The 19,197-nt window shown below is 45.5% G+C and overlaps 1 protein-coding gene across 1 annotated transcript; it reads left to right on the top strand.

Moving 5' to 3' along the window:
• The first annotated feature begins 3,515 nt into the window (after positions 1-3,515).
• LOC138373343 (NADH-ubiquinone oxidoreductase chain 5-like) lies at positions 3,516-4,268 on the top strand. The gene has a single exon (XM_069339539.1). It carries the CDS (start codon positions 3,516-3,518, stop codon positions 4,266-4,268), a length of 753 nt encoding a protein of 250 aa, XP_069195640.1.
• Positions 4,269-19,197: the final 14,929 nt, after the last annotated feature.

The raw sequence follows: 19,197 nt of genomic DNA on the forward strand, positions 1-19,197 counted from the left end.
GCCCCACCCACGCACTGACTGTGATACTGTGTCTCCCGGGTCGGTCCCCTCTTGACCGTCTCCACAGTCTTCTGACAACACCACAAGGGCCGTGATGATGATTCGAACTTACATCCGAGAGGATCCCAGATCCAGACACATTAAACAAACACAAAACGAGACATTCAGACAGTTCAATACACAGACTTTCAGTAGCGCTGCAACTGTTTTTTTCCATCGCGGCTCCTGTTGCAGCTGTTCCTTCTGCTCCTTACAGGTACCTTAATGTTTCCGTTATCCCTGCTGCTACTGTTCCTGCTGCTGGCGGCACCCACAGCAGTAGCAGAAGGGAGGCTAAGGCCAACTCCCCTTCATAGAATCCGCAATAATTGATTCGCATAAAGGGAATTAAATGCGACAAAGAGAAGGATCAGAAGCCATTTAGAGTCATAATTTTGTGTAACGTTTTTTATCGGAAGTAAATGGTGGCCTTTGTGGGTGAGGGAGGGAGGAGGGGGGGGGGTGCATGTGTGTGTGTGTGTGTGTGTGTGTGTGTGTGTGTGTGTGTGTGTGTGTGTGCGTGCGTATGTGCGCCCGCCCGCGTACGGCAACTCAGACACACGCATGCACTCTCCTCCCCCTCCCCCCCCCCCACTTGCCCACTGACCACATTGTAGGGGTAAATGGCACGCGTGTCCCGCCGCTCCGGAAATGACAGGAAATGTGCAATAGTTGCAATAGTTGTGGCATTGTGAACCCCCTTGTCCAGTCCGGTGACAGCGCTGAGGCTTTAAGATCCCACCAAGTGTTCCGGCATCATATATATATATATATATATATATATATATATATATATATATATATATATATATATATATATATATATATATATATATATATATATGTCGTACCTAGTAGCCAGAACGCACTTCTCAGCCTACTATGCAAGGCCCGATTTGCCTAATAAGCCAAGTTTTCATGAATTAATTGTTTTTCGACTACCTAACCTACCTAACCTAACCTAACCTAACCTTTTCGGCTACCTAACCTAACCTAACCTATAAAGATAGGTTAGGTTAGGTTAGGTAGGGTTGTTTAGGTTCGGTCATATATCTACGTTAATTTTAACTCCAATAAAAAATATTGACCTCATACATAACGAAATGGGTAGCTTTATCATTTCATAAGATAAAAAATAGGGAAAATATAATAATTCATGAAAACTTGGCTTATTAGGCAAATCGGGCCTTGCATAGTAGGCTGAGAAGTGCGTTCTGGCTACTAAGTACGACATATATATATATATATATATATATATATATATATATATATATATATATATATATATATATATATATATATATATATATATATATATATATATATATGAGAGAGGGGAGAAGAATGGTGGTCAGAGGGGAGAGAACGAGAGAGAGATGGGGAGAGAGAACGAGGGGAGCTACCAGCAGGTATGAAGGATCGAGTACTTCCTCCTCCGGACGAGGGTAACCCTCACCCCCGGTCCACAACTTCCGCCTTATGGCGTGTGGGGAGGGCAAGAAGGGGAAGGGTAAGAGGGAGGGGGTAGTGAATTAGGGGGAAGGAGAGGAGGAGGAGTGAGGGGAGGGCTGGAGAGAAGAGAGGGGAGGGAGAAGACAGAGGGGAAAATAAGAGGGAGGGAGAGAAATGAAGGGGGGGGAGATAATCTAGGGTAGGAGGAAGAGGTAGAGAAAGGGAGGGAGAGAAGGAAGGAAGGAAGAAAGGGTAGATAACGAGATTCAAATTGAGGGATAAGAGCAAGAAGTGGAGATTTATTTTTAGAATTCATTAGGAATATCATTGATGTTTCTAGTGAAAATGCAAGCAAGAGCTGTTTGTTATCCTTCATCAACTCATCTGAACCCAAGGGCCCCGAGAGACTCATTTATTTCATAATATTATCGTTTGTATCCTTTAAGAATAAACTCAATTTTAATACTATCAAATAAGGAACAAGAGGAGTCAGGATCCAACTGTGTTCCAGAGCCGTCGTGTTATTGGCTGATTTTTATATCCTGATTGATTCTTTGACTAGAAGAATGTTCACTACAGCTCCCCTGCCTGTCTCGGCGCTTCCATGAGATATCACCGGCAATGATAGCGAAGTTCTCGCGAGTTCTGTCATCCGGAAATAATCCCAGCTCAACAGCCCCTTCAGGACGATGAGTGTTCGCGAAAGCGATCGCCAACATCAACAATGTTGGCGATCAATGATTGGCATAATGTCTGCCAACAATCCCCGATGTTGGCAGACATCATGCCAATTGTGCAGACGTCTCATGATTACACATTGTTACACACGGCGCATGTGTATGGTGGCTGCCCTTGTAGCCGATACACGTAACCTGTACACCAGTTGAGAGGCGGGACCAAAGAGCCAGAGCTCATCCCCCGCAAGCACAACTGGGTAAGCACCAGTGGTGTGCAAATGTGTTGTGCTGAGTGAGACACAAAGCCAGCAGCTGAGCTGGCTATATGGATCTATCTTGAGATCTTGAGATGATTTCGGGGCTTTAGTGTCTCCGCGGCCCGGTCCTCGACCAGGCCTCCACCCCCAGGAAGCAGCCCGTGACAGCTGACTAACTGCCAGGTACCTATTTACTGCTAGGTAACAGGGGCATTCAGGGTGAAAGAAACTTTGCCCATTTGTTTCTGCCTCGTGCGGGAATCGAACCCGCGCCACAGAATTACGAGTCCTGCGCGCTATCCACCAGGCTACGAGGCCCCACCCAGGCTACGAGGCCCCACCCAGGCTACGAGGCCCCACCCAGGCTACGAGGCCCCACCCAGGCTACGAGGCCCCACCCAGGTTACGAGGCCCCACTCGGATAGCACGATTGCTGACCTGTGAGTGTTGTTTGTGTCTGATTAATCAAGATTGGGGTCTCCAAACATTTGTTCCTATCTGTCCAAATCCATTTTGGCTCGACAAGTGTCCTCCTGCAACCCGTTCTCGCACTTGCCTTCAGTCAATATTGGCTTATTTAATAAGTGCATATGTGACTAATTGATTGTAAATATTTTAGTTTGCCTTGAAAAGCTTCATAGAAAACACCGACCTCACCTAACCTTCTTAGTATGTTAAGATAAGCATCTTATTGCTTCCTAATTACAATTATTACTTAACCTATACCGTTGATAGGTTGTTCAGTGATTACCACCGGTACCAAGCCGGTTGCTGGAGTTGATGTGGACAGTAGAAGGGGGGGGGGGGGAGAAAGAGACGGGTTGGTGATGTAGAACGGTCTACAAGACAGGTGGACAGGTCAACGACACTGTCATCTAGTTTTGAAGGACTATGGCATCTTCTTCAAGTTCTAATTGGAAAAGATAGGAAGAGAGTGAAGCAGAAGGCTCCTTCCTCTCCCAACGACCGGGCCGCGGGGATGCTAAGCCCCGGAAGCACCTCAAGGTAACCCTCAAGGTAAGGTAACTGCCTCTGGCATGGCCATGAAAGCATCAACATGCTCAAGATAAACAGGCAATGACACTGCAATATGAAAGCGGGTATAATTAGCCTCTCTTGTTGCTACTACTGCTACTACATCTACTGCTACATCTACTACTACTACTACTACATCTACTGCTACATCTACTACTACTACTACTACATCTACTGCTACATCTACTACTACTACTACTACATCTACTGCTACATCTACTACTACATCTACTGCTACATCTGCTACATCTACTATTGCTACTACATCTACTGCTACTACTACATCTACTGCTACATCTACTATTGCTACTACATCTACTGCTACTACTACATCTACTGCCACATCTGCTACATCTACTATTGCTACTACATCTACTGCTACTACTACATCTACTGCAACATCTACTACTACTACATCTACTGCTACATCTGCTACTACTACTACTACTACATCTACTGCTACTACTACATCTACTGCTACATCTACTACTACATCTGCTACATCTACTGCTACTACTACATCTACATCTACTGCTACTACTACATCTACCACTGCTACTACATCTACCACTGCTACTTTATCTACCACTGCTACTACATCTACCACTGCTACTACATCTACCACTGCTACTTTATCTACCACTGCTACTACATCTACCACTGCTACTTTATCTACTGCTACATGCCACAGCTGTTATCCTTCAATGGCCAAGATATTAAGAGAGATTCGTGTACATTTCATGAAAATATCTATCCTGGTCTATCACAAGGGCCGTATCGAAATTGTCCCTGTGACGTCAGAGATTAATGTTTTTTTTTCTCATTCCAATCTAACACGCGCCGTGCAGGTCGGTGTTCAATCCCCGACCTTCCACTAAGTGGTTGGGCACCATTCCTTCCCTCCCGCCTCATCCCAAATCCTTGTCCTGACCCCTTTCAAGTGCTATTTAGTCGTGACGACTTGGCGCTTTATCCTGATAGTTTCATCCTTCTCGCTAATACTAATGGTCTACCTTGAGGTGTTTCCGGGGCTTAGCGTCCCCGCGGCCCGGTCGTTGACCAGGCCTCCTCGTCGCTAGACTGGTCAACCAGGCTATTGGACGCGGCTGCTCGCAGCCTGACGTGTGAATCACAGCCTGGTTGATCAGGTAGATCAGGTCTATGGTAAGGAAATACAATGTATTTTGCTGTTGTGAGATGAATGCAATAAATGAGGATCTATACTGTGCCTACTAAACCAAATAGCTAGTAAACTAGTCGGCTTACTAGATTAGTTTGCCTATTAGCCTAGCCAACTAGCCTAGTCTGCCTATTCCCTAGTTTGCTTACCATCCTAGTCTGCCGTCAAGCTTAGAGAACCTACTAGCCTAATCTGCCTAGAGGCCTAATCTACATATATCTTGATCAAGGAATCTGAGGCAGCTTCTAACGTGTATATATATATATATATATATATATATATATATATATATATATATATATATATATATATATATATATATATATATATATATATATATATATACACGTTAGAAGCTACGTTATATATATGGTTTATATATATATATATATATATATATATATATATATATATATATATATATATATATATATATACACGTTAGAAGCTACGTTATATATATGGTTTATATATATATATATATATATATATATATATATATATATATATATATATATATATATATATATATATATATATATATATATATATATATATATATATACACGTTAGAAGCTACGTTATATATATGGTTTATATATATATATATATATATATATATAAACAATACATTTGACTGCACAAGGAAAACCATTCCCTCATAGCCTCTCCCTCTCCTCCCCCTCAAATAATCTCTTACCTGAGCGGCTCACTTTTATATTCCAATTAAAACCAGGTAAGCCGCCATGCCCCTCGGTCGTCAGAACTTCAGCCAGGGACGCTGAATTCCTGCAAGTTTTGTAGTCGACGCTGGAATCCGGATTTGATCAATTTCCCCCCCCCCCCCTCCACCGTCCTCCCGGCCATTCGTGTGTTCGTTCGTGAGGCGATAATCTGTTCCGACTGCAAGGCAATCATAGGATTATCCCCTGGTCGCTTGCAGGAACCCGCTGCTCGCTGTTATTGGGTGTGTGGCGCGAGTGTTTTTTGTTTCGGCTGGGTTGTGAAGGCCTGCGTCGGCAAGGCTTCCGTGAGAACCTGGCGGTCAAGCGGGAAACTGTCACATGCCGGAAGTATTCAACCGGAAGTTGGTGGTATTGGCGGTGGTTGGCGAACTAAGCATTTAAGGGGTGGGGGGTAGGGGGGGGGGGGTGCTGTTAGGTCATTATTATCAAGGATGAGACCCTTAGTTCTCTCCCCCCACCTCCCTCCTCCTCCTCTCCCACGCCCGCACACGCCCGCACACGCGGGCCGTTCCCAGGCGCACGCAGAAGTTCCCACAGCGACTAGGTAATTGTGGGTTGTGTGTCGCCCGTGATGCTATGTGACCTGGGAGGAACGTTTGGGGAGGTCCGTGGCGACCACATGGGGAGGGGCGTGGGAAAGAAGGGGTGGGGGGAGGGTACGTCTCGGCCCGCAGGTCTCTCACACACACACACACACACACACACACACACACACACACACACACACACACACACACACACACACACACACACACACACACACACACACACACACACACACACACACACACACACACACACACACACACACACACAGACACACACACACAGACACACACACACACAAATGATGACGCAAAATTAATGAGAAGAGTTGTGACAGACGAGGATTGTAGGATCCTCCAAGAGGACTTAAACAGGTTGCAGAGATGGTCAGGGAAATGGCTACTGGAGTTTAACACCAGTAAATGTAAAGTTATGGAAATGGGATCAGGTGACAGGAGACCAAAGGGACAGTACACAATGAAGGGGAACAGCCTACCTGTAACGATTCGAGAAAGAGACCTGGTAGTGGATGTGACACCTAATCTAACTCCTGAGGCACATATAAATAGGATAACGACAGCAGCGTACTCTACACTGGCGAAAATTAGAACTTCATTCAGAAACCTAAATGAGGATGCTTTTAGGGCGCTTTACACTGCCTACGTGAGACCCGTCTTAAAGTATGCCGCGCCATCATGGAGCCCCCACCTGAAGAAACACATAAAGAAACTGGAGAAGGTTCAGAGGTTTGCGACGAGGCTTGTCCCAGAGTTACGAGGGATGGGATATGAAGAGCGTCTGAAGGAACTGAACCTTACGACACTAGAGAAAAGAAGGGAGAGAGGAGATATGATAGGGACATATAAAATACTCAGGGGAATTGACAAAGTGGAAATAGATGAAATGTTCACACGTAATAATAACAGAACGAGGGGACATGGGTGGAAACTGGAAACTCAGATGAGTCACAGAGATGTTAGGAAGTTTTCTTTTAGCGTGAGAGTAGTGGAAAAATGGAATGCACTTGGGGAACAGGTTGTGGAAGCAAATACTATTCATACTTTTAAAACTAGGTATGATAGGGAAATTGGACAGGAGTCATTGCTGTAAACAACCGATAGCTGGAAAGGCGGGATCCAAGAGTCAATGCTCGATCCTGCAAGCACAAATAGGTGAGTACACACACAAACAAGACCAAAACCGTCAGTACCGGGTAATTACTCGGTAATTACCCGGTATTTACCCGGCAAATAAAGGGTAATTACACATACAAAAGAGCTGCAGAGTTGGTCAGAGAAATGGCTTCTGGATTTCAATACCAGCAAGTGTAAGGTGATGGAAATGGAAAGGTGTCAGGAGGGCAGAGTGACAGCATATAATAATGGGAGCCACCTCCCTATAACGACCAGAGTAAAAGACCTGGGAGTGGCCCTAACACCGGCCCTTACTTCGGAGACACAGGTCTATAGGGAAACATCACGTCCAGACTTCACTAAAATGGCACATCAGGACGTCAATCAGGAACGTCAATAAGAAGGCATTTACATCACTATAAACCGTCTAGTCATAAACCATTTCAAGAGTGAACAAATCCACAAGGGCCCTGACGAGGATTCGAACCTACGTCCGAGAGCATCCCAAACGCTGCCTTAATCGACTGAGCTACGACATGGTCCAAAGAATTGTGTGTGTGTGTGTAGATTTCTGTGTGTAGTGCATTTCAAGAGTATGTCTAACCACTTGGTATGAACCGTCCTGACCTTGAGACGGGTACCATTCCTGCCGTGACAGGTATGGTACCCGTCCTCGTGTCTGATGGGAAGATAAACTTCAGCGTACACTGTTCATTTGTTCAATGGTCGTGTAAGTTGAAGTATTTATATGACAACTGTATACTTTCAGGGTTTTTTCCCGGTTCATGTGGCCCCTCTCAGCCAATTCTCCCCTCTTGCCTAGACCCCTTCCCTCTTGCCTAGACCCCTTCCCTCTTGCCTAGACCCCTCCCCTCTTGCCTAGACCCCTCCCCTCTTGCCTAGATTCCTTCCCTCTTGCCTAGACCCCTTCCCTCTTGCCTAGACCCCTTCCCTCTTGCCTAGACCCCTCCTCTCTTGCCTAGACCCCTTCCCTCTTGCCTAGACCCCTTCCCTCTTGCCTAGACCCCTCCCCTCTTGCCTAGACCCCTTCCCTCTTGCCTAGACCCCTCCCCTCTTGCCTAGACCCCTCCCCTCTTGCCTAGACCCCTCCCCTCTTGCCTAGACCCCCTCCCCTCTTGCCTAGACCCCCTCCCCTCTTGCCTAGACCCCCTCCCCTCTTGCCTAGACCCCTCCCCTCTTGCCTAGACCCCTCCCCTCTTGCCTAGACCCCTCTCCTCTTGCCTAGACCCCTCCTCTCTTGCCTAGACCCCTCCCCTCTTGCCTAGACCCCTCCCTTATCCCCTTGTCCCCACCTGCCCGTCTGTCTTGCCCAACATCACCCCCACATTACCAGGTCGTCTACCAGACAGAACAAGTTAGACCAGAGGTGTGGCAGACCTACCTTGAGGTTACCTTGAGGTGATTCCGGGGCTCAGCGACCCCGCGGCCCGGTCGTCGACCAGGCCTTCTTGTTGCTGGACTGGTCAACCAGGCTGTTGGACGAGGCTGCTCGCAGCCTGGCGGAAGCTGCGCCTCACCGCCCTCATGAACCAAGGCCTTCACTCGCGCGTGAAAAGGCCAGGTAGTCTGGGTTACCTGTGCCATGGTCATACCCATTACCCATTAACACCCCCTCTCTCCATCTCCTCTCCCCCCCCCCAACCCTCCTTCCCCATCCGCTCGTGCCCAACCACTCCCACCTCTGGCCTCCGGAGGCTGGCCTGGTTCCCACAGCCATGTGTGGGAAGGGTCGTTATAGGCCTGTAGGTCATTACCATCCAATTTACTCTGCTTATAACACACTCTCAATTACCCCAGAGTGCTGATCAGTGAGCTTATTGTGGTTAGCATTTGTGGTTAGACAGTCTCTGACACTGTGTCCTGTGCAGCACACAAATTTCCATAAGAGGATATTATTTATTATCCCAGGATAATATATATATATATTATCCCAGGATTCGAACCCTGGCCAGCGGTTAAACAGATATCATGTGTAGCCAGCTTGAAAGATGGGATGAGAGAGAGAGAGAGAGAGAGAGAGAGAGAGAGAGAGAGAGAGAGAGAGAGAGAGAGAGAGAGAGAGAGGTAAGGGCAATGTGTTCTTGGAGTGTTCTAGAAGTAGCCTTATTTGTTGATTGATTGATGAGAACCTTATATGAATGTTTTTATTGGCAATATATATCTCTGGGTCACGTGGGCGTGTCTTGCATGCTTAACTACCATATGACCAGCGGAAGAGACGGCTGCTGCGTAGCAAATTGGATTGGTCAGTAGTGTGACGATCTAGCTTGTTGCAGGGTCAGCATTCGATCCCCCGATGGTTCCCAGTGGTCTGGTACTCGTATCCCAGGTCCTTTGTCTTAATATTGTAGCTGTTTATTATTATATCCCAGCTCCTTATCCTCGCATACCACCTCCTTGTCTTATATCCCAGCTCCTTATCCTCGCATACCACCTCCTTGTCTTATATCCCAGCTCCTTATCCTCGCATACCACCTCCTTGTCTTATATCCCAGCTCCTTATCCTCGCATACCACCTCCTTGTCTTATATCCCAGCTCCTTATCCTCGCATACCACCTCATTGTCTTATATCCCAGCTCCTTATCCTCGCATACCACCTCCTTGTCTTATATCCCAGCTCCTTATCCTCGCATACCACCTCCTTGTCTTATATCCTAGGTCCTTGTCCTCATATCCCACCTCCTTGTCCTCATAAGTCTGCTTCTACTCATAATAAGTTTGTCACACCTTAGAATCATTATAGTTCACATATGATGTAGGGACGAAGCTCTTTTGAAAATGGCAAAAACCCACATAATTTTTCAGTTTGATATACTTTGGGTCATTCTATACATTTTTGGCTCAAATTTCCTAAATTTATTTCCACTAACTTAAGTTCAATTTATATTAAATGGAACTTTTTAAATAGTGTCACCATTTAATATATATATTAAATGGTGACACTACCATTTATATTTTATATTTTCATGAACAATTTACACTCTGAGAAGAGGAGTGAAACAGCATTGATTTATATTCAGTATCTTTACACACAGAAATCACAATAGCATGATAAATCAAGGCGCGTCTGGGATCATCCCGGACATAGGTTCAAACCCTCATCACGGCCCTTGTGGATTTGTTCATTCAATATCTTTATTTACGATAACCATTATCATTGCCGAGGATGCCTACATGAGCGGATATATAAATGATTTTAAACTTGGAAGCTGTTGAACCTCTTGAACGAGGGGTTAGTCTTGAGGATCGAGGAGGGGAAGAGGTTGGATAGGAGGAGCGATGAGGACGAAGGGGTGAGGCTTGTGGCTTGTGGAGGGTTGGGGGGGGGTTAGGGGGGGAAGCCAAGCCCCACAGGAGGCACGGGATGTCCTTGAAGGATAAATCAATGGTCGAAGGGATTCCTGTGACACTTGATCCTACGGCCACCCCTCCTCTTCCCCCCTGGTAACTCAATCCTGTGGGAGGGAGAGACTAGGGGAGTGGGGGGGAGCTTGGGGCAAAGGGTGAGGGAGGGATAGGGAGGCATTGGGGCACGCTTCTGGGTCCCTAACCCAACAAAACACTTTCCCACTCGTCATCCTGATGAGGGGCTAGTTCCTGCCTCTCAGGTGATGGGCCTAGTTCCTGCCACCCAGGTGATGGACTAGTCCTGCCACCCAGGTGATGGGCCTAGTTCCTGCCTCTCAGGTTATGGGGCTAGTTCCTGCCACCCAGGTGATGGGCCTAGTTCCTGCCACTCAGGTGATGGGCCTAGTTCCTGCCACCCAGGTGATGGGGCTAGTCCCTGCCACCCAGGTGATGGGCCTAGTTCCTGCCTCTCAGGTGATGGGGCTAGTTCCTGTCATCCAGGTGATGGGCTAGTTTAGTGAAAGAAAACTATTAGAGGGTTCAAATGCGCAAATCAATCCCTTTGAGCCTATTTGACGTCTTGAGTGCATTTGACCCCTTAAGCGCATTGACCTCTTGAGCGCATTGACCTCTTGAGCGCATTGACCTCTTGAGCGCACTTGACCCCTTGAGCGTGTAATATAAGGTCCAGTTGCCTCTGAACCATCGCTTGTTTTCTCAACGATGAAATGTTGTTGTTGTTCCCGTGCTGGGAGGAATTTATGGAGTTTTTTTTGGTAGTTTTTATTTTATCCGCAATGTGTGGCAAGCGTGAAGCATATTGGGTGTTTTAATATGTCCGGTTGATATGTTTGGGCCCGTTTTCTTTACTCGGGTAATGTGTTTGGAAGAGTTTTTAAGTATCTGGTTGGCTCCTAAAGCTGTTTCTCTGTTTATATGCCCCGCTTCTGTGTGTATATGTCCCGCTTCTGTGTGTATGTGTCCCGCTTCTGTGTGTATATGTCCCGCTTCTGTGTGTATGTGTCCCGCTTCTGTGTGTATATGTCCCGCTTCTGTGTGTATATGTCCCGCTTCTCTGTGTATATACACAGCTTCTCTGTGTATATACCCCCGCTTCTCTGTGTATATACACCGCTTCTCTGTGTATATACACCGCTTCTCTGTGTATATACCCCGCTTCTCTGTGTATATATACCGCTTCTGTGTATATATACCGCTTCTCTGTGTATATACACAGCTTCTCTGTGTATATACCCCGCTTCTCTGTGTATATACCCCGCTTCTCTGTGTATATACCCCGCTTCTCTGTGTATATACACCGCTTCCCTGTGTATATGTCCCTCTTCTCTGTATATATATATCCCGCCATTGTGTATATATAATGGAGTTTACTTTAATCCACAACTATATTCAATGCTTGTTGGTATATTATGCTTATTTTTTGGTCAGTACGACCTTAATAACCTTCCAGACCGAGGAAGATGACCTAGACAAATTGAAGCATTGGTCCAACAAATGGCTACTGAAGTTCAATCCAAGTAAGTGTAAGGTAATGAAACTAGGTGGAGGAGTCCAGAGTACCCATTGGGAGACGAAGTCCTCCATGAAACGGACAGAGACAAAGATCTAGGAGTTGATATCACGTCAAACCTGTCGTCTGAAGAATATCATCAGCGGTGTATGCGAGGCTGGCCAACATCAGAACTGCATTTACTTGTGTAAGGAATCATTCAGAACCTTGTATACCACGTATGTAAGACCGATTCTGGAATATGTGGCTCCAGCGTGGAATCCATATCTCATAGTATGGATTCTACGTCAAAGTATATATAGACCTTAAATATATTGGTAGACCAAAGTATATATTGATAGACCTTAGGTCAAAGGTATGCCAATAGACATACTAGGAGGAATGAATTACGAAGAAAGGCTGCATATACTGCACTTCACGTCGCTGGAAGACACAAGAGCTCGGGGAGACATGATCACTACGTACAAACTTCTCCGAGGAATTGACAGGGGTATATAAGGACAAATTATTTAGCCCGGATGATACTCGAACAAGGGGGACACAGGTGAAAGCTAAATACCCAAATGAGTCACAGGGACATTAGAAGGAAATTTTTCCGTGTCAGAGTAGTTAATAAATGAATGCATTACGCAGTGATGTGGTGGAGGCAGATTACGTACACAGTTTCAAGTGTAGATATGATAGAGCCCAATAGGCTCAGGAATCTGTACACCAGTTGATTGACCGTTGAGAGGCAGGACCAAAGAGCCGAAGCTCAACCCCCACAAGCACAAATGGGTGAGTAGAGATTGATAGGCATAAATAATACTCTTCCAGAAGTTAAAAGTCCTTAATTACCCTCCAGAGGTTAATAAGCGTAAATAACCTTCCAGAGGTTGATAGCCCTTACCCTACGGAGGTTGATTGATCTTGATATCCCTACAGAGGTTGATAGACCTTAGCATCCCTATAGAGGTTGATAGACCTTAGCATCCCTACAGAGGTTGATAGACCTTAGTATCCCCACAGAGGTTGATAGACCTTAGCATCCCTACAGAGGTTGATAGACCTTAGCATCCCTATAGAGGTTGATAGACCTTAGCATCCCTATAGAGGTTGATAGACCTTAGCATCCCTACAGAGGTTGATAGACCTTAGTATCCCCACAGAGGTTGATAGACCTTATCATCCCTACAGAGTTTTTTTTTTAGTTTAGTTTATTTATTATGCACCCCATACCCATCTTGTGGGCGGTAGTGGAAAGGGTTACAGGGCACATAATGGGCTCAGGGACTGAACCCCACAATTCATTTAGCTAAGCAAGTTACAATCTTGATGAGCTAGTTACAAAATTCAATATAAGTCATCACATCAACAATGGGTTCGAAATCGACCTCAAGTACAGGTTCTAAATTAAGCAACTGACATATGTGGAGAGCAGAGGTTGATAGACCTTAGCATCCCTCCAGAGGTTGATAGACCTTAGCATCCCTCCAGAGGTTGATAGACCTTAGCATCCCTCCAGAGGTTGATAGACCTTAGCATCCCTCCAGAGGTTGATAGACCTTAGCATCCCTCCAGAGGTTGATAGACCTTAGCATCCCTCCAGAGGTTGATAGACCTTAGCATCCCTCCAGAGGTTGATAGACCTTAGCATCCCTCCAGAGGTTGATAGACCTTAGCATCCCTCCAGAGGTTGATAGACCTTAGCATCCCTCCAGAGGTTGATAGACCTTAGCATCCCTCCAGAGGTTGATAGACCTTAGCATCCCTCCAGAGGTTGATAGACCTTAGCATCCCTCCAGAGGTTGATAGACCTTAGCATCCCTCCAGAGGTTGATAGACCTTAGCATCCCTCCAGAGGTTGATAGACCTTAGCATCCCTCCAGAGGTTGATAGACCTTAGCATCCCTCCAGAGGTTGATAGACCTTAGCATCCCTCCAGAGGTTGATAGACCTTAGCATCCCTCCAGAGGTTGATAGACCTTAGCATCCCTCCAGAGGTTGATAGACCTTAGCATCCCTCCAGAGGTTGATAGACCTTAGCATCCCTCCAGAGGTTGATAGACCTTAGCATCCCTCCAGAGGTTGATAGACCTTAGCATCCCTCCAGAGGTTGATAGACCTTAGCATCCCTCCAGAGGTTGATAGACCTTAGCATCCCTCCAGAGGTTGATAGACCTTAGCATCCCTCCAGAGGTTGATAGACCTTAGCATCCCTCCAGAGGTTGATAGACCTTAGCATCCCTCCAGAGGTTGATAGACCTTAGCATCCCTCCAGAGGTTGATAGACCTTAGCATCCCTCCAGAGGTTGATGAACTTAATAACCCTCCAAAAGTAAACAGGTTCAAAGTTCAACACCATACCATACTAAGTTTTAAAATGAGGTTTGAACCTGTCTAAACTATACTATAACTAAACTATACGACTGGCTGACTGTATTTGATCGTGAACTAGCTCCCAGTCTCTGCCCCTTAACTTCCACCTCCTCCTCCCCCTCTGACTGACTGATAAATTGACTGACAGACTGTCTCTGCCCTTTAACTTCCGCCTCCTCCCCTGACTGACTGACTGTCTCTGCCCTTTAACTTCCACCTCCCCCTCTGACTGACTAACAGATTGACGGACTGACTGTCTCTGTCCTTTAACTTCTACCTCCTCCCCTGACTGACTGATAGATTGACTGACTGACTGTTTCTGCCCTTTAACTTCCACCTCCCCCTCTGACTGACTGACAGATTGACTGACTGACTGTCATATCTTCCCTTACTGACTGCTGGACCTGACTGGGCAACCCTCCCCCCCCCCCAACACATCCCACACTCACGCCGATATAAAGTAAAAAAGAGAGATTAAATGCTTCCTTTGTTGACATCATAATACGGTATTTTCCGGCATTTAAAGAGATCAAAGGCTATGTTTTGGGTCGTCGACTCTGTTGTTGTTTAAAAGAGAATTAGATACGATGTAAAATACAGCTTGCCCCTTCCCGTGGGTTTAATGAGTGCTTTGAACGGGTTTGGCATAGACAACTCTTTATATGTAATTATATATATATATATATATATATATATATATATATATATATATATATATATATATATATATATATAATATATATAACTTTATGACCCGACCAGGAATCGAACCTGTGTTACTAGGGCTCACCTCTTGATGTACACAGTACCAATACCACTTCACCAGCGACTACCTATGAGGGTTGATTGCTCATGGAGCTCACTGAGCTCCTTGACAATCCAATCCCCGGCAACACTCGTGGTGCATTTTCAGCACAGTTTTTCATTAAATACTGGTGTATGCTTCCAATTACATGCGGTGTTATAGGTATACGCAAATCATCGCAGATAGAGTCAGCCAATGGGGATACTCTTGCATGTTCTTCTCCCCAACCAACGTCTCCAAGCGACTGTAAACAAACCCACTGAGAAAGTGGGTCTGTGGAACGTGAGTGGAAAGTGGCATCATTAAGAGAAATTCTTCAGTTCCATACTGAAGAACATTACCTCAGCAATGCTGGAGGAAGCTTCTGGGAAGAATAAGGCACGCCTCCTCGCTGTGCAAGCTCCTCATGCTGGGGACTTCCTGTTGGCTGTTTAACTCCTCCTTGGGCACTTACTTGGGTCATTGGACTTCAAGTATCTGTGTTGCCCTGTGCCTTGCCGCCTCCATCCGCGGCTGAGTCGGCAGACCAATGTGGCAGCCATGGGTCTCATCTGCCCTAAGTCAGACGACCATGAAACAGTCAGTAGTGGCATCATTAAGAGAAGTTCAGCGACAACTGTCCAGCACAAAGAAAATCTCAAATGTGCAGACCTGAGAACAGCCACAAACATACAAATGGAACCACGCTGCAACTATGAAAGGATGGTAAACAGGTTGTGTGGGAAGACATATATACATCTACATTGGCTGATACATGTCTATAGCAGTGGCGATGAGAGTGGTGGTGCTGCCACCTTCAAGGAGATCTAGATGTCTAGTAAGTACACGGACTTAAGACATTGTTGCAACTTAGTGCAATTGGTCTCTGAGACCCCTGGGCGCTTAGGGTAAACGTGCACTTAAGTTTCTGAAGATGGTCAGCAGTGTTCTGTTCCAGCACCTCAGTGTCACGATCTAGAGGGGGGAATGCTTGATGCATCTTGTCTTAAATATCAAGAAAGTTTAGTTTGTGGTGCTGAGGCTCTGAATGTGTGTGTGTGTGTGTGTGTGTGTGTGTGTGTGTGTGTGTGTGTGTGTGTGTGTGTGTGTGTGTGTGTGTGTGTGTGTGTGTGTGTACTCACCTAGTTGTGCTTGCGGAGGGGTTGAGATCTCAGCCATTCGGAGCCATTTGAGTCTTTGGTCCCGCCTCTCAACTGTCAATCAACTGGTGTACAAGTTCCTGAGCCTACTGGGCTCTATCATATCTACACTTGAAACTGTGTATGGAGTCAGCCTCCACCACATCACTTCCTAATGCATTCCATTTACTAACTACTCTGACACTGAAAAGTTCTTTCTAACGTCTCTGTGGCTCATTTGGGTACTCAGCTTCCACCTGCGTCCCCTTGTGCGTGTACCACCCGTGTTAAATAATCCATCTTTGTCTACCCTGGAGGGTAGACAAGGAGGCCTGGTCGACGACCGGGCCGCGGGGACGCTAAGCCCCGGTAGCACCTCAAGGTAACCTCAAGGTAACCCTGTCAATTCCCCTTTTTTGGGGTTATTGCACTTGCTCAGGGCAACTCCCGCTCACCGTCTTAAAGACAGGCTCTCCACGTGAGACATCTTACCAACATTGTCGTACGAGGCTGGAGGGTGTTAGTGTTGTCTACACAACACACCATCCAGCCTCAGAGGAGCCGATGGCTGAGCAGAGAGAACACTGTTGACCAGACCACCCACTAGAAGGTGAAGGGACGACGACGTTTCGGTCCGTCCTGGACCGAAACGTCGTCCCTTCACCTTCTAGTGTGTGGTCTGGTCAACATACTTTAGCCACGTTATTGTGACTCATCGCCTGCAGACAGAACACTGGATGCGTGATCCTGTGGTCCCGGGTTCGATCCCGGCCGCCGGCGAGAAACGATGGGCAGAGTTTCTTTCACTCTGATCCCCCTTTTACCTAGCAGTAAATAGGTACCTGGGAGTTATAGTCAGCTGTCACGGGCTGCTTCCTGGGGGATGGAGGCCTGGTCGAGGACCGGGCCGCGGGGACACTAAAGCCCGTAAATCCTCTCAAGATAACCTCATGATAACCATGATGACAGAGACTACATTTGTGGGATTTTCCAAAAACCTTCACATATCTCGTTATCTCATATTGCCAGTTTGGCGGAGGCGACAGACGGCTTGTTAGTGATGTTCCTGAGTACCATGGCTGTTGACGGTGCCGTGGAAGGCTGTGATTGGTTACTTACGTGAAAGACGGGAAGTAAACAACAGACAATCTAACGTGTTAGATTTTGTGACACGTGTTCTTAAACTTCCGACCATATCTTGAGATGATTTCGGGGCTTTAGTGGCCCCATGGCATAGTTTTCCTTAAACCATGGCATAGTTTTCCTTAAACCATGGCATAGTTTTCCTTAAACCATGGCATAGTTTTCCTTAAACCATGGCATAGTTTTCCTTAAACCATGGCATAGTTTTCCTTAAACCATGGCATAGTTTTCCTTAAACCATGGCATAGTTTTCCTTAAACCATGGCATAGTTTTCCTTAAACCATGGCATAGTTTTCCTTAAACCATGGCATAGTTTTCCTTAAACCATGGCATAGTTTTCCTTAAACCATGGCATAGTTTTCCTTAAACCATGGCATAGTTTTCCTTAAACCATGGCATAGTTTTCCTTAAACCATGGCATAGTTTTCCTTAAACCATGGCATAGTTTTCCTTAAACCATGGCATAGTTTTCCTTAAACCATGGCATAGTTTTCCTTAAACCATGGCATAGTTTTCCTTAAACCATGGCATAGTTTTCCTTAAACCATGGCATAGTTTTCCTTAAACCATGGCATAGTTTTCCTTAAACCATGGCATAGTTTTCCTTAAACCATGGCATAGTTTTCCTTAAACCATGGCATAGTTTTCCTTAAACCATGGCATAGTTTTCCTTAAACCATGGCATAGTTTTCCTTAAACCATGGCATAGTTTTCCTTAAACCATGGCATAGTTTTCCTTAAACCATGGCATAGTTTTCCTTAAACCATGGCATAGTTTTCCTTAAACCATGGCATAGTTTTCCTTAAACCATGGCATAGTTTTCCTTAAACCATGGCATAGTTTTCCTTAAACCATGGCATAGTTTTCCTTAAACCATGGCATAGTTTTCCTTAAACCATGGCATAGTTTTCCTTAAACCATGGCATAGTTTTCCTTAAACCATGGCATAGTTTTCCTTAAACCATGGCATAGTTTTCCTTAAACTATGGCATAGTTTTCCTTAAACCATGGCATAGTTTTCCTTAAACCATGGCATAGTTTTCCTTAAACCATGGCATAGTTTTCCTTAAACCATGGCATAGTTTTCCTTAAACCATGGCATAGTTTTCCTTAAACCATGGCATAGTTTTCCTTAAACCATGGCATAGTTTTCCTTAAACCATGGCATAGTTTTCCTTAAACCATGGCATAGTTTTCCTTAAACTATGGCATAGTTTTCCTTAAACCATGGCATAGTTTTCCTTAAACCATGGCATAGTTTTCCTTAAACCATGGCATAGTTTTCCTTAAACTATGGCATAGTTTTCCTTAAACCATGGCATAGTTTTCCTTAAACCATGGCATAGTTTTCCTTAAACCATGGCATAGTTTTCCTTAAACCATGGCATAGTTTTCCTTAAACCATGGCATAGTTTTCCTTAAACTATGGCATAGTTTTCCTTAAACCATGGCATAGTTTTCCTTAAACCATGGCATAGTTTTCCTTAAACCATGGCATAGTTTTCCTTAAATGAGTTTCTGTAACGTCTTTAAACACCTCGTTACTGGGATTAACATTTTGATACAACGTATGAAGCTATAGCCAGAGACCCAAACTGTGGTAATCGCTGCTGGAACAGCCTTTAAAGAGATGTTTAAACACACACAAACCACAATAGCGTGATGCATCAAATGAACAAAAGGCAGGCAGGAGTCGAATTAAGGCAGCCTGACGGACGCTCCCGGACGCAGGTTCGAATCCTCGTCACGGCCCTTGTGGATTTGTTCAGATGTTTAACCATTTAAAGTGCCAAATAATACCCATT

Source organism: Procambarus clarkii, chromosome 42, assembly GCF_040958095.1.
Source record: "Procambarus clarkii isolate CNS0578487 chromosome 42, FALCON_Pclarkii_2.0, whole genome shotgun sequence".
In the NCBI taxonomy this organism is placed as follows: domain Eukaryota; kingdom Metazoa; phylum Arthropoda; class Malacostraca; order Decapoda; family Cambaridae; genus Procambarus; species Procambarus clarkii.

Excerpts from the sequence above, each read along its gene's own strand:
- LOC138373343 (XM_069339539.1), top strand. The coding sequence starts at position 3,516 with ATGAAAGCGGGTATAATTAGCCTCTCTTGTTGCTACTACTGCTACTAC.